Below are 15195 nucleotides of genomic sequence, written 5' to 3'. Positions count from 1 at the left end.
CTCCTGAACCCTTCCCACTGTCTCTGCTCTCCAGGTAGGAAACGGGAAAGACCTTTTTTGTTGATTCTATAATTATTGTTCAGTGGGAATAGGAGCAGAGCCCAGAGGCAGGGTCTGATACCTAGTCTGAACAGCAGGTGAAAGTTTGTAGGCCTTTGGGGCAGAAAGATCTGAGCATCCACATTAATGTCCCTACTAACTTGCTATGTCACTTTAATAGAATCAGTTTCCTTTTATGAATATCATTTTTCTCCTCTATAAGTTGGGGATGGGATGGGGAATCTCTTCCCCACAGTGCTATTTGGAGTACTTTGATAATATGTGTAGAACAGATGCCACCCAATATATACTCAGTATATAAACTCTTTTCCCCCTCTCTTACTTTTCTGCCTGAAGGTGCATTTTTCCTGAAAAGACTCTAATTTCTCTCTTTTGTTCTTTTCTCTTATTCCCATGTAAGAGTCTATTCCAGGGATTTTTCTTTTAAAATTTTTTTAAAAATTTTAATTGGAGGCTAATCACTTTATAATATTGTAGTGGGTTTTGCTATACATTGACATGAATTAGCCATGGGTATACATGTCTTCCCCATCCTGAACCCCCCCACCCCTCCCTCCTCATCCAATCCCTCAGGGTCATCCCAGTGCACCAGCCCTGAGCACCTTGTCTCATGCATCGAACCTGGACTGGTGATCTGTTTCACATATTATAATATACATGTTTCAATGCTATTCTCTCAAATCATCCCACTCTCACCTTCTCCCACAGAGTCCAAAAGTCTGTTCTATACATCTGTGTCTCTTTGCTGTCTTGCATACAGGGTCATTGTTACCATCTTTCTAAATTCCATATATATATGCATTAGTATACTGTATTGGTGTTTTTCATTCTGACTTACTTCACTCTGTATAATGGGCTCCAGTTTCATCCACCTCATTAGAACTGATTCAAATGTATTCTTTTTAATGGCTGAGTAATACGCCATTGTGTATATGTACCACAGCTTTCTTATCCATTTGTCTGCTAATGGACATCTAGGTTGCTTCCACGTCTTGGCTATTATAAACAGTGCTGTGATGAACATTGGGGTACACGTGTCTCTTTCAATTCTGTTCTCCTTGGTGTGTATGCCCAGCAGTGGGATTGCTGGGTCATATGGCAGTTCTATTTCCTGTTTTTTAAGGAATCTCCACATTGCTCTCCATAGTGGCTGCACTAGTTTGCATTCCCACCAATAGGGTAAGAGGGTTCCCTTTTCTCCACACCCTCTCCAGTATTTATTGTTTGTAGACTTTTTGATAGCTGCCACTCTGACCGGTGTGAGATGGTACCTTATTGTGGTTTTGATTTGCATTTCTCTGATAATGAGTGATGCTGAGCATCTTTTCATGTGTTTGTTAGCCATCTGTATGTCTTCTTCGGAGAAATGTCTGTTCAGTTCTTTGGCCCTATTTTGATTGGGTCATTTATTTTTCTGGAATTGAGCTGTAGGAGTTGCTTGTATATTTTTGAGATTAATTGTTTTGTTAGTTGCTTCATTTGCTATTATTTTCTCTCATAATAGGCTGAAGGCTGTCTTTTCACCATGCTTATAGTTTCCTTCATTGTGCAAAAGCTTTTAAGTTTAATTAGGTCAGGAAGCAATAGTTAGAACTGGACATGGAACAACAGACTGGTTCCAAATAGGAAAAGGAGTACGTCAAGACTGTATATTGTCACCCTGCTTATTTAACTAATATGCTGAATACATCATGAGAAACGCTGGGCTGGAAGAGGCACAAGCTGGAATCAAGATTGACGGGAGAAATATCAATAACCTCAGATATGCAGATGACACCACCCTTATAGCAGAAAGTGAAGAGGAACTAAAAAGCCTCTTGATGAAAGTCAAAGAGGAGAGTGAAAAAGTTGGCTTAAAGTTCAACATTCAGAAAACAAAGATCATGACATCTGGTCCCATCACTTCATGGGAAATAGATGGGGAAACTGTGTCAGACTTTATTTTTCTGGGCTCCAAAATCACTGCAGATGGTGATTGCAGCCATAAAATTAAAAGACGCTTACTCCTTGGAAGGAAAGTTATGACCAACCTAGATAGCATAATGAAAAGCAGAGACATTACTTTGCCAACAAAGGTCCATCTAGTCAAGGCTATGGTTTTTCCTGTGGCCATGTATGGATGTGAGAGGTGGACTGTGAAGAAAGGTGAGCACCAAAGAACTGATGCTTTTGAACTGTGGTGTTGGAGAAGACTCTTGAGAGTCCCTTGGACTGCAAGGAGATCCAACCGGTCCATTCTAAAGGAGATCAGCCCTGGGTGTTCTTTGGAAGGAATGATGCTAAAGCTGAAACTCCAGTGCTTTGGCCACCTCATGTGAAGAGTTGACTCATTGGAAAAGACTCTGATGCTGGGAGGGATTGGGTGCAGGAGGAGAAGGGGATGACAGAGGATGAGATGGCTGGATGGCATTGCTGACTCGATGGATGTGAGTTTGAGTGAACTCCGGGAGATGGTGATGGACAGGGAGGCCTGGCATAGTGCAGTTCATGGGGTCACAAAGAGTCCGACACGACTGAGTGACTGAACTGAACTGAGGTCCCATTTGTTTATTTTTGCTTTGATTTCCAATATTCTGGGAGGTGGGTCATAGAAGATCCTGCTGTGATTTATGTCAGAGAGTGTTTTGCCTATGTTTTCCTCTAAGAGTTTTATAGTTTCTTGTCTTATGTCTAGATCTTAATCCATTTTGAATTTATTTTTGTGTATCATGTTAGAAAGTGTTCTAATTTCATTCTTTTACAAGTGGTTGACCAGTTTTCCCAGCACCACTTGTTAAAGGGATTGTCTTTTCTCCATTGTATATTCTTGCCTCCTTTGTCAAAGATAAGGTGTCCGTAGGTATATGTGTTTATCTCTGGGCTTTCTATTTTGGTCCATTGATCTGTATTTCTGTCTTTGTGCCAGTACCATACTGTCTTGATGACTGCAGCTTTGTAGCATAGCCTGAAGTCAGGCAGGTTGATTCCTCCAGTTCCATTCTTTTTTCTCAAGATTGCTTCGGCTATTTGAGATTTTTTGTATTTCCATACAAATTGTGAAATTATTTGTTCTAGCTCTGTGAAAAATACTGTTGGTAGCTTGATAGGGATTGCATTGAATCTATAGATTGCTTTGAGTAGTGTACTCAGTTTTCACTATACTAATTCTTCCTATCCATGAACATGGTATATTTCTCCATCTATTTGTGTCCTCTTTGATTTCTTTCATCAGTGTTTTATAGTTTTCTATATATAGGTCTTTTGTTTCCTTAGGTAGATTTATTCCTAAGTATGTTATTCTTTTCATTGCAATGGTGAATGGAATTGTTTCCTTAATTTCTCTTTCTGTTTTCTCATTGTTAGTGTATAGGAATGCAAGAGACTTCTCTGTGTTAATTTTATATCCTGAAACTTTACTATATTCATTGATTAGTTCTAGTAATTTTCTGGTGGAGTCTTTAGGGTTTTCTATATAGAGGATCATGTAATCTGCAAACAGTGAGAGTTTTACTTCTTCTTTTCCAATCTGGATTCCTTTTATTTCTTTTTCTTCTCTGATTGCTGGGGCTAAAACTTCCAAAACTATGTTGAATAGTTGTGGTGAGAGTGGGCACCCCTGTCTTGTTCCTGACTTTAGGAGAAATGGTTTCAATTTTTCACCATTGAGGATAATGTTTGCTGAGGGTTTGTCATATATAGCTTTTATTATGTTGAGGTATGTTCCTTATATTCCTGCTTTCTGGAGGGTTTTTATCATAAATGGATGTTGAATTTTGTCAAAGGCTTTCTCTGCATCTATTGAAATAATCATATGGTTTTTATCTTTCAATTTGTTAATGTGGTGTATTACATTGATTGATTTGTGGATATTAAAGAGTCCTTGCATCCCTGGGATAAAGAACTTGGTCATGATGTATTCCTGCTTTCTTTTGGTCTCTGTTTGCATGGAATATCTTTTTAATGTGTTGTTGGATTTTGTTTGCTAGGATTTTTTTAAGGATATTTGCATCTATGTTCATTGGTGATATTGGCCTGTAGTTTTCTTTTTTTGTGGCGTATTTGTCTGGTTTTGGTATTAAGGTGATGATGATGATCGAATGAGTTTGGCAGCTTTCTCTGCAATTTTCTGGAAGAGTTTGGGTAGGATAGGTGTTAGCTCTTCTCTAAATTTTTGGTAGAATTTAGCTGTGAAGCCATTTGGTCCTGGGCTTTTGTTTGCTGGAAGATTTCTGATTACAGTTTTGATTTCCATGCTTGTGATGGGTCTGCTAAGATTTTCTATTTCGTCTTGGTTCAGTTTTGGAAACTTATGCTTTTCCAAGAATTTGTCCACTTCTTCCAAGTTGTCCATTTTACTGGCATATAGTTGCTGATAGTAGTCTCTTATGATCCTTTGTATTTCTGTGCTGCCTGTTGTGATCTCTCCATTTTCATTTCTAATTTTGTTGATTTGATTCTTCTCCCTTGTTTCTTGATGAGTCTGGCTAATGGTTTGTCGATTTTATTTATCTTCTCAAAGAACCAGTTTTTAGCTTTGTTGATTTTTGCTATGGTATCTTTTGTTTCTTTTGCATTTATTTCTGCCCTAATTTTAAAGATTTATTTCCTTCTACTGGCCCTGAGGTTCTTCATTTCTTCCTTTTCTAGTTGCTTTAGGTGTAGAGTTAGCTTATTTATTTGACTTTTTTCTTGTTTCTTGAGGTATTGCTATGAACCTTCCCCTTGGCATGCTTTGACAGTGTCGCATAGGTTTTGGGTTGTTGTGCTTTCATTTTTATTCGTTTCTATGCATATTTTGATTTCTTTTTTGATTTCTCCTGTGATTTGTTGGTTATTCAGGAGCGTGTTGTTTAGCCTCCATATGTTGGAATTTTTAATAGTTTTTTTCCCCTGTAATTGACATCTAATCTTACTGCATTGTGATTAGAAAAGATGCTTGGAATGATTTTAAGTTTTTTGAATTTATCAAGGCTAGATATATGGCCCAGGATGTGATTTATCCTGGAGAAGGTTCCATGTGCACTTGAGAAAAAGGTGAAATTCATTGTTTTGGGGTGAAATGTCCTATAGATATCAATTAGGTCTAACTGGTCCATTGTATCATTTACAGTTTGTGTTTCCTTGCTAATTTTCTGTTTAGTTGATCTATCCATAGGTGTGAGTGGGGTATTAAAGTCTCCCACTATTATTGTGTAACTGTTAATTTCCCCTTTCATACTTGTTAGCATTTGCCTTACATATTGCGGTGCTCCTATGTTGGGTGCATATATATTTATAATTGTTATATCTTTTTCTTGGATTGATCCTTTGATCATTATGTAGTGTTCTTCTTTGTCTCTTTCCACAGCCTTTATTTCAAAGTCTATTTTATCTGATATGAGTATTGCTATTCCTGCTTTCTTTTGGTCTCTGTTTGCATGGAATATCTTTTTCCAGCCCTTCACTTTCAGTCTGTATGTGTCCCTTGTTCGAGGTAGGTCTCTTTTAGACAACATATATAGGGGTCTTGTTTTTGTATCCATTCAGCCAGTCTTTGTCTTTTGGTTGGGGCATTCAACCCATTTACATTTAAGGTAATCATTGGTAAGTATGATCCCATTGCCATTTACTTTGTCGTTTTGGGTTTGAGTTTATACACCTTTTCTGTGTTTCCTGTCTAGAGAAGATCCTTTAGCATTTGTTGAAGAACTGGTTTGGTGGTGCTGAATTCCCTCAGCTTTTGCTTGTTTGTAAGGCTTTTGATTTCTCCTTCATATTTGAATGAGATCCTTGCTGGGTACAGTAATCTGGGTTGTGGGTTTTCCCCTCTTTCATCACTTTATGTCCTGCCATTCCCTTCTGGCCTGAAGAGTTTCTATTGAAAGATCAGCTGTTATCCTTATGGGAATCCCCTTATGTGTTATTTGTTGTTTTTCCCTTGCTGCTTTTAATATTTGTTCTTTGTGTTTGATCTTTGTTAATTTGATTAATATGTGTCTTGGGGTGTTTTGCCTTGGGTTTATCCTGTTTGGGACTCTCTGGGTTCTTGGACTTGTGTGACTATTTCCTTCCCCATTTTAGGGAAGTTTTCAACTATTATCTTCTCAAGTATTTTCTCATGGCCTTTCTTTTTGTCTTCTGGGACTCCTATGATTTGAATGTTGGGGTGTTTGACATTGTCCCAGAGGTCTCTGAGATTGTTCTCCTTTATTTTCATTCTTTTTTCTTTTTTTCTCTCTGCTTCATTTATTTCCACCATTCTATCTTCTACCTCACTTATCCTATTTTCTGCCTCAGTTATTCTACTGTTGGTTCCCTCCAGAGTGTTTTTGATCTCATTTATTGCATTATTCATTATATATTGACTCTTTTTTATTTCTTCTAGGTCCTTGTTAAACATTTCTTGCATCTTCTCAATCCTTGTCTCTAGGATATTTGTCTGTAACTCCATTTTGTTTTCAAGATTTTGGATCATTTTTGCTATCATTATTCTGAATTCTTTTTCAGGTAGACTGCATATCTACTCCTCTTTTGTTTGGTTTGGTGGGCATTTATCATGTTCCTTTACCTGCTGAATATTTCTCTGCCTTTCCATCTTGTTTAGATTGCTGTGTTTGGGGTGGCCTTTCTGTATTCTGGCAGTTTGTGGTTCCTCTTTATTGTGGATGTTCCTCCCTGTGGGTGGGGTTGGATGTCCTGGTTAGGGAAGCTTGCGTCAGTGTTCTGGCTGGTGGAACTGGATTTCTTCTCTATGGAGTGCCATGAAGTGCCCAGTAGTGAGTTTTGGGGTGTCTATGGGTTTGGTGTGACTTTGGGCAGCCTGTATATTAAAGCTCAGGATTATATTCCTGCTTTGCTGGAGAATTGGAGTGGTATGTCTTGCTCTGGAACTTGTTTGCTCTTGGGTGGAGCTTGGTTTCAATGTAGGTATTGAGGCTTTTGGATGAGCTCTTATTAATTAATGTTCCCTGGAGTCAGGAGTTCTCTGGTTTTGGATTTAAGCCTCCTGTCTGGTTTTCAGTCTTATTCTTATAGTAGCCTCAAGAATTCTCCATCCATACAGCACTAATGATAAAACATTTAGTTTAATGGAGAAAAGATTCTGCACAATGAGGGACACCGAGAAAGGTTCACTGGGTTACATGGAGAAGAGAAGAGGGAGGAGGGAGATAGAGGTGATCAGGAGGAGAAGAGGGGGAATCAAAAGTGGGAGAGAGCAATCTAGCCAGCAATCAAAACTCTATATGCTCTCCACAGCCTGGAATAGCCAGAGAGGTTCATGAAGATACATAGAGAAGAGAAGAGGGAGGAAGGATATAGAGATGATCAGGAGAAGAGGTGGGTCAAAAGGAGAGAGATAGATCTCACCAGTAATCAGTTCCCTAAGTGTTCTCCACAGCACGGAATACCCAAAGAGATTCACAGAGTTGAGTGGAGAAGAGAAGGGGGAGGGAGGAGATAGAGGTGACCTAGGGGAATCAAAGGAGAGTCAAAATGGGGAGAGGGCAATCAAGCCAGTAATCACACTCCTAAGTAAAAATGGGTACTGAAGATTGGATTCTTAAAGGTACAAAATTGATAACAAATGCCAAAAATCAAAGTTTAAAAATCTAGAGAGGTTAGGTTGTCAAAAATACAATATTAAAAAAACAAACAAAACAAAATAACAAAGATTATAAAAAATATATATGAGGTTTGCTTTAAAAATAGGGTCTTTTTTTTTTTTTGCAAGGTAGTAGTAGGTTACTCTAGTACTCTTGCCTGGAAAATCCCATGGGTGGAGGAGCCTGGAAGGCTGCAGTCCATGGGGTCGCTGAGGGTCAGACACGACTAAGCGACTTCACTTTCACTTTTCACTTTCATGCATTGGAGAAGGAAATGGCAACCCACTCCAGTGTTCTTGCCTGGAGAATCCTAGGGATGGGGGAGCCTGGTGGGCTGCTGTCTATGGGGTCGCACAGAGCAGACACGACTGAAGTGACTTAGCTGTAGCAGTAGGTTATAAAAATGAAAATTAAACGAGTAATAGAGGACTTAAAAATAAAAAAAATTAAAAAATGATAATAGTAAAAATATATCTAGGAATTTCTCTGGAGTTGGGCAGTGTAGGGTCAGTTCAGTTTCAGACAGTTCCTGGTTCCCGCTTATACTTCTCAACATATGTAGGCCCCTTCCAATGTAGTTGGTGCTAACTACAGGGTTTTAATCTGTTACATCTGTCACTTCCAAAGTGGTTCCCTCTGTTTATTTTGGCTTCTTCTGTTTGCAAGTCTCTTTAGTGTCTAATTTCTGCCCTGACACAAGGAGGCGAAAGTGGTCACTTATTTAGGCTCACTAGTTCAGTCGTGCTGTGGGGCGGGAGGAACACTGCAAACAAATATCACTGGCGTGTGTGGGGCATGTTCACAGTATCTGAGCCACACTGGGTTTGCCCCTGCTCATGGCGTGTGTGCCCTCCCAGTCTACACTGCTCAGGCTCCAGGTTGCTCTGTAGTTCAGTTCAGTCCCTCAGTCGTGTCCGACTCTTTGCGACCCCATAAATTGCAGTATGCCAGGCCTCCCTGTCCATCACCATCTCCCGGAGTTCACTCAAACTCGTGTCCATCGATGCCATCCAGCCATCTCGTCCTCTGTTGTCCCCTTCTCCTCCTGCACCCAATCCCTCCCAGCATCAGAGTCTTTTCCAATGAGTCAACTCTTTGCATGAGGTGGCCAAAGTACTGGAGTTTCAGCTTTAGCATCATTCCTTCCAAAGAACACCCAGGACCAACCTCCTTTAGGATGGACCGGTTGGATCTCCTTGCAGTCCAAGGGACTCTCAAGAGTCTTCTCCAACACCACAGTTCAAAAGCATCAATTCTTCAGCATTCAGCTTTCTTCACATTCCAACTCTCACATCCATACATGACCACTGGAAAAGCCATAGCCTTGACTAGACAGACCTTTGTTGGCAAAGTAATGTCTCTGCTTCTCAATATGCTGTCTAGGTTGGTCATAACTTTCCTTCCAAGGATTAAGTGTCTTTTAATTTCATGGCTGAGGTCACCATCTGCAGTGATTTTGGTGCCCCCCAAAATAAAGTCTGACACTGTTTCCACTGTTTCCCCATCTATTTCCCATGAACCAATGGGACCAGATGCCATGATCTTTGTTTTCTGAATGTTGAGCTTTAAGCCAACTTTTTCACTCTCCTCTTTGACTTTCATCAAGAGGCTTTTTAGTTCCTCTTCACTTTCTGCCATAAGGGTGGTGTCATCTGCATATCTGAGGTTATTTATATTTCTCCCAGCAATCTTGATTCCAGCTTGTGCTTCTTCCAGCCCAGCGTTTCTCATGATGTACTCTGCATAGAAGTTTTTAAAGGTATCAGTTCAAGTCCTTTAGGGAGCCAATATTGGATAAAAGATAGAAATGGGCAGATATGCCACAATTAAGGAAAAGTCAAGTTGGGCAGAAATTGTCAGTCAGGCAGTAATGTGCCCAGTCATTGCCTGTGAGCTGCCTAGGAAAGTGCGGACTTGGCTTGAATGCTACAGCAGAGCCCAGAGACCCTATAGCTGGAGGCTGTCAGCTGCCAGCTCTCCTTATAGCTCTCCAGCAGGTTCTTTCTTGAAGGGAGATCCATGACGAATGCAGGAGGGCAATGGGGAGCCTTGAGAGATATTTGAGCAGAGGAGGGGCAGGTCAGATATGAGTATTAGAAAGATCTCTTAGCAGGGACTTTCCTGGTGGTCCTGTGGTTAAGAATCCACCTTCCAATGCAAGGGATGTGGGTTTGATCCCTGGTCAGGAACTAAGATCCCATGTGCCATGAGGCCAATGCAGCCAAAAATAAATTTTTTTTTTTAAGAAAGAAATATCTTTTTGCAGCTACAGGAGCAAACTGGAGAGGGTGAGCTGTAGTCTGGGGGTCCAGGGGAAGATTCTGGGCCAAGGACTGAAGGGTGGAGAGGAAGTATAGGAATAGAGAAAGGAGGTCATGCCCTCAACTTCAAGGTTTTGCTCAGCATAGCAGTCCTGTAAGGTGGAAAAATGTTTTTGTGCTTCCCCCAACTTCAAAAAATTAATCACTTGGTTAAAACCCAAACAGCAGGCATGAAAGGATCTACAATGAACTTAAGCCTCCCATCAGCCCCAACCCTAGCTTTGTTGAGACGTAATCAATGTATAACATTATGTACATTTTAGGAGCACAACATGACCTGATGTATGTATATATTGCGAAATGATTACAATAAGGGTAGTTAACACATCCACCACTTCATATAAACCTCTGTCATATGTCAGTGTCCCAATTCTATTCCATCCTTCAATGGTTTCCTGTGTCCTTCTGGACATTGTTCAGTTTGCCCCTACATTTATTTGTTTTTCTTTTTCCTCTGCTAATGACTTTATTTATGAATCTATAATGGAACTCAAAATAGCAAAGAACATGAAAAGCTTCAGATTAATATTCATCAACCAAATACATCAAAGAATACATTTATTTTTTTATATAACTAGAAAAATCTCTAAAATGCACATGCGAGAATACAAATGTTCCTCACTTTGTGGAATTTCAAAGTAATGAAGATCTTGTTAACACAGTTGGCCAGAATAGCCCTTTGTATTTCCCTCTCCAATCCCTTAGTTCTGCATATCCAGGATGCTCCCATCACATCACTCAATGAACATCTTTGTGTATGTGTCTTTATTTATCTGTCTTAGAAGCTCTCTGAATCTACCCAGGAGCCAGCTTGCTGGGCTGTAAAAGACACATTGCCTTTCCATGACAACACTGATGCCCTCTGCTTGGTGGTCCCTGTCCACACCTCCACATTTCAGTGCCCAGCACTCTACCTGCACAACCTCAGCCACTCCTTACCACCCACCCTGTGAATTCTTGCCTCAAATAGATGTGAAAGTTGACATCAAAAGATGCTTGCTCCTTGGAAGAAAAGTTATGACCAACCTAGACAGCATATTAAAAAGCAGAGACATTACTTTGCCAAAAAAGGTCTAGTCAAAGCTATGGTTTTTCCAGTAGTCATGTATGGATGTGAGAGTTGGACTATAAAGAAAGCTGAGTGCCAAAGAATTGATGCTTTTGAACTGTGGGATTGGATAAGACTCTTGAGAGCCCCTTGGACAGCAAGGAGATCTAACCAGTCCATCCTAAAGGAAATCAGTCCTGAATATTCATTGGAAGGACTGATGCTGAAGCTGAAACTCCAAAACTTTGGCCACCTGATGCAAAGAACTGACTCATTTGAAAAGACCCTGATGCTGGGAAAGATTGAAGGCAGGAGAAGTGGATGACAGAGGATGAGATGGTTGGATGGCATCACTGACTCGATGGACATGAATTTGAGTAAACTCCAGGAGTTGGTGCTGGACAGGGAAGCCTGGTGTGTTGCAGTCCATGGGGTCACAAAGAGTCACACACAACTGAGTGACTGAACTGAACTGAACATCTATTTGCTATGTAATTGCCCTTTTTCTGATACCAGTTATTCTGAGCATCTCTTCATATTTGAAATCTCAGTGTTTGAAATTCCATGAATTCCTAGATCATATCCTCTGCTTACTTTTCTCCCAGAGCCCTGCCACCTCTCTTGTCGATTTGTGGGAATTCCGTGTATATTCAAGATATTTTTCTAGACCTATATATTTATTGCAGATATCTCATCCGTAATAAATGTTAATTTGGTCTCCTGGTATCATTTATTAACTAGAAGAGCTCTTAATTCTGTGCGTATTTATACGTTTCTTTTTGTCTTCCAGTTTGTACTTTTGGGATTTTAAGAATTCTTTCCTATGCCTAGATCACAAAGATATCTCCTATATTGTCTTCTAATATTATGGCTTTACCTTTCACATATAAGAGGAGATTATACTCTGTGTATATGTATATATTGAAAATTTTATTTATTTATTTGGCTATGTTGAGTCTTAGTTTCAGCACACAGACTCTTAGTTCTCCAATTAGGGATTGAACCCACATTCCCTGCATTGCAAAGTGGATTCTTAACCACTGGACCACCAGGGAAGTCCCCACTCTGTATATTGAGTAGATGAGGATTTAGTTCTTTAAAAAAATTTTTTTTTTGGTAGAGCCACAGGGCTTGTCCCACAAGGGCTTGTCTCAGTTACTGGACCAGGGTTTGAACTCAGGCCCCCTGCAGTGCAAGTGCAGAGTCCTAACCACTACACTGCCAGGAAGTTCCCGAGAATTTAGCTCTGTTCCTACATCACCACTTGTCTGAATACCTTCTACCAATGATCCGTCCACTGCTCAGGGGTTTACAGGGCCTCCTTTCCAGATGCGGTTTTCACCAACTCATGTTTGATCTCCAAGTTCTCTATTCTGTTCCATGAGTCTGTTTTACTGTTCTTTCAACAATACCATGCTTTTAAAAATTACTACATTTTTGTAATAGTTCTTAATATCTGGTAGGCTGGGTTGTTCTTCTGTGTGTGTTCAGTTGCTTCAGTCATGTCTGACTCTTTGCAACTCTAGCCCGCCAGCCTCCTCTGTCCATGAGATTCTCCAGGGAGGAATACTGAAGTGGTTTGCCACATCTGCCTCTAGGGGATCTTCCCAACCTAGGGAATGAACCCACATCTCTTAGGTTTCCTTTATTGGTAGACAGGTTCTTTACCACTAGCACCTGGGAAACCTTAGGTTCTTCTATTATCTTTTTTTTTCTTCTTTAAAAAATTTTTTAAAATTGGAGGATAGTTGCTTTACAATGTTGTGTTCGTTTCTGCCATACAACAATGTGAATCAGCCATGTATATATGTATACATGTATATGTATACATATGTATATGTATACATATATGTGTGTATATATATGTATCTCCTCCCTCCCATCCCCCATCCCACCCCTCCTAGGTCATCACAGAGTGCCAGGCTGGGCTCCTTGTGTTATACAGCAGCTTCCCACTGGCTATCTATTTTATCCATGGTACTGTATATGTGTCAGTGCTACTCTCTCAATTCTTCCCATCCTCTCCTTGCCCCACTGTGTCTACAAGTCCATCCCCTATATCTGCATCTTTATTCCAGCCCTGCAAATAGGCTCATCAGTACCATTTTTCTAGACCCCATGCATGCATGCATGCTAAGTTACTTCGGTCGTGTCTGGCTCTTTGAGACCCTTTGGACTGTAGCCCACTAGGCTCCTCTTTCCATGGGATTCTCCAGGCAAGAATACTGGAGTGGGTTGCCATGCCCTCCTCCAGAGGATCTTCCAGACCCAGGGATTGAACCTGAGACTCTTATGTTTCCTGCATTGGCAGGAGGATTCTTTATCACTAGTACCACCTGGGAAGCCCCCTAGATCCCATATCGATCTTCTGTTTTCAAACTGACCTAGATCTTGATGAACTCCAATTCTTTCAAATTGAAGATTACCGAGTGCCCCCCCAACCAACTAGATTTTTATTTAATTACATTGAATATGCTGATTAATTTAGAAAGATTTGACACATTAATAATATTAGGTTGTCTCACTATACAGTGTGGAGTAGAACTTACTCAAATAAACTTATAAGTCCATTATAGAGACTTTTTTTACATTGTAAACTAATTATACAATTCAAAAAGCTTTAAAATGCAAATACATTAACACTTTAAAGTAAAGGGTATGCTGGGAGTGTTGTGCTTTGCTCAGAAATTCTTCTAAAAATACCAGGCTGTTTCCTTCTATTAATAGTAACTTGAGATATTGATATCCTAATTCTTAAATCTTTGGTTCATCTGGAATTAATTTTGTTATAGCAGTGAGAGTCAGAGGAAGGTGGAAAGAGGGTCTTTAGGGCAGTAAGAGGGCTGGGAGTGTGTCTCTGTTTTTACTCCCCGGATAATTGTCTGGGGGTTACTTAGGGAGGACCTGGCCCAGTTGCCCTTCCTGACCATGTGCATCAAGGAGAGTCTGCGTTTGCATCCCCCAGTAGCGGTCATCTCTCGCCTCTGTACCCATGATGTTGTGCTCCCAGATGGCCGAGTCATCCCCAAAGGTGCTCAAAACAATGGGTGTGAGGGAGGCTGGTGGTCCCATCAGCTGAGACTTTGACCTGACCACTCTCTCCTCTGCCATAGGGAACATCTGTGTCATCAGCATCTTCGGGATTCATCACAACCCATCAGTCTGGCCAGACCCTGAGGTGCTGCCTTCCACTGGGAAAATCAAACACTCCTCCACTCTGTTCACATCTGGGGGTGTCCAGGTATCCTGAGATGTCCCACCCAGTAGCCCTGCCTCTCTCTGCACTCTAGGTATTCAATCCCTTCCGCTTTGATCCAGAAGCCCCCAAGAGATCACCTCTGGCTTTCATTCCTTTTTCGGCAGGGCCCAGGTAAGGCCAGCTGGTATGTAAGGTGGGGATGGTTTGAGGATGGTGCTGGGGCTCAGGGAACACGCAAGCCCATGTGGAGGGGGTGTCTCAGACACCGTTAGCCTCCCTGTCCATCCCTGAAGAGGGCAGGGGTGTCCCAGTTAGTTTCTGGGCATGATGGAACATGATAGGGTTTCCCAGCACAGTCGGAGCCTTCACTTAATGCCCACAGGAACTGCATCGGGCAGACGTTTGCCATGAACGAGATGAAGGTGGCGCTGGCGCTCACCCTACTGCGGTTCCGCATCCTGCCGGATGAGGAGGAGCCACGCAGGAAGCCAGAGCTGATCCTGCGCGCGGAGGGCGGACTTTGGCTGCAGGTGGAGCCACTGAACACAGGCCAGTAATGACCTACCACCTTCTATCCTGGGACCCACCCTGACCACAGACACTTCACTGCAGATTCCCAGGAATAAAATTGTGCTGTCAAGTCTGTCCCAGTCTCGTCGAGAGCCAGCAGGGGGCGCTTGGGCCCTGGGAGGACCCAGGCGGGTGGGCTGTGAACGTGGGAGGCAGGATGGAAGTTGAGGGAGGGGTCTTGAAGGCGGATATTGGTATGATACCTGGAGCTCCATCTTGGATCGTGATGACAAGACTACTCTTTAGCGAAGGGTGGAGCCGAGAGATAGATGCAATCAGGGTCAGATGACCCACTGATCCACCACTCTCCCACAGCAAAGGTCGCCAACCTAGTCTGCTATTTACTCGTTGATTTGTTTGGGGAAAATCATTTATTTTCTTTTATTACATAATAGTAGCCTCTTAATTGCGATGTTGTGGAGATTTGTAAGCGAG

At 41.4% G+C, this 15195-nt stretch overlaps 1 protein-coding gene across 2 annotated transcripts in view; it reads left to right on the top strand.

The window, feature by feature from the left end:
- The window catches only part of LOC534967 (leukotriene-B(4) omega-hydroxylase 2-like), a 31263-nt gene extending 16433 nt beyond the window's left edge, over nt 1-14830 (top strand). For both annotated transcript variants that reach the window (NM_001046391.1, XM_024994399.2), the window contains exons 10-13: nt 13889-14022; nt 14105-14169; nt 14282-14361; nt 14573-14830. In NM_001046391.1, the coding sequence (NP_001039856.1) occupies nt 13889-14022; nt 14105-14169; nt 14282-14361; nt 14573-14747 (454 nt within the window). In that variant the 3' untranslated portion in view covers nt 14748-14830. The remainder of the gene's footprint in view (nt 1-13888; nt 14023-14104; nt 14170-14281; nt 14362-14572) is intronic.
- Nucleotides 14831-15195: the final 365 nt, after the last annotated feature.

Source organism: Bos taurus, chromosome 7, assembly GCF_002263795.3.
Source record: "Bos taurus isolate L1 Dominette 01449 registration number 42190680 breed Hereford chromosome 7, ARS-UCD2.0, whole genome shotgun sequence".
NCBI lineage: Eukaryota > Metazoa > Chordata > Mammalia > Artiodactyla > Bovidae > Bos > Bos taurus.
This window is presented reverse-complemented; position numbering and strand designations above follow the sequence as displayed.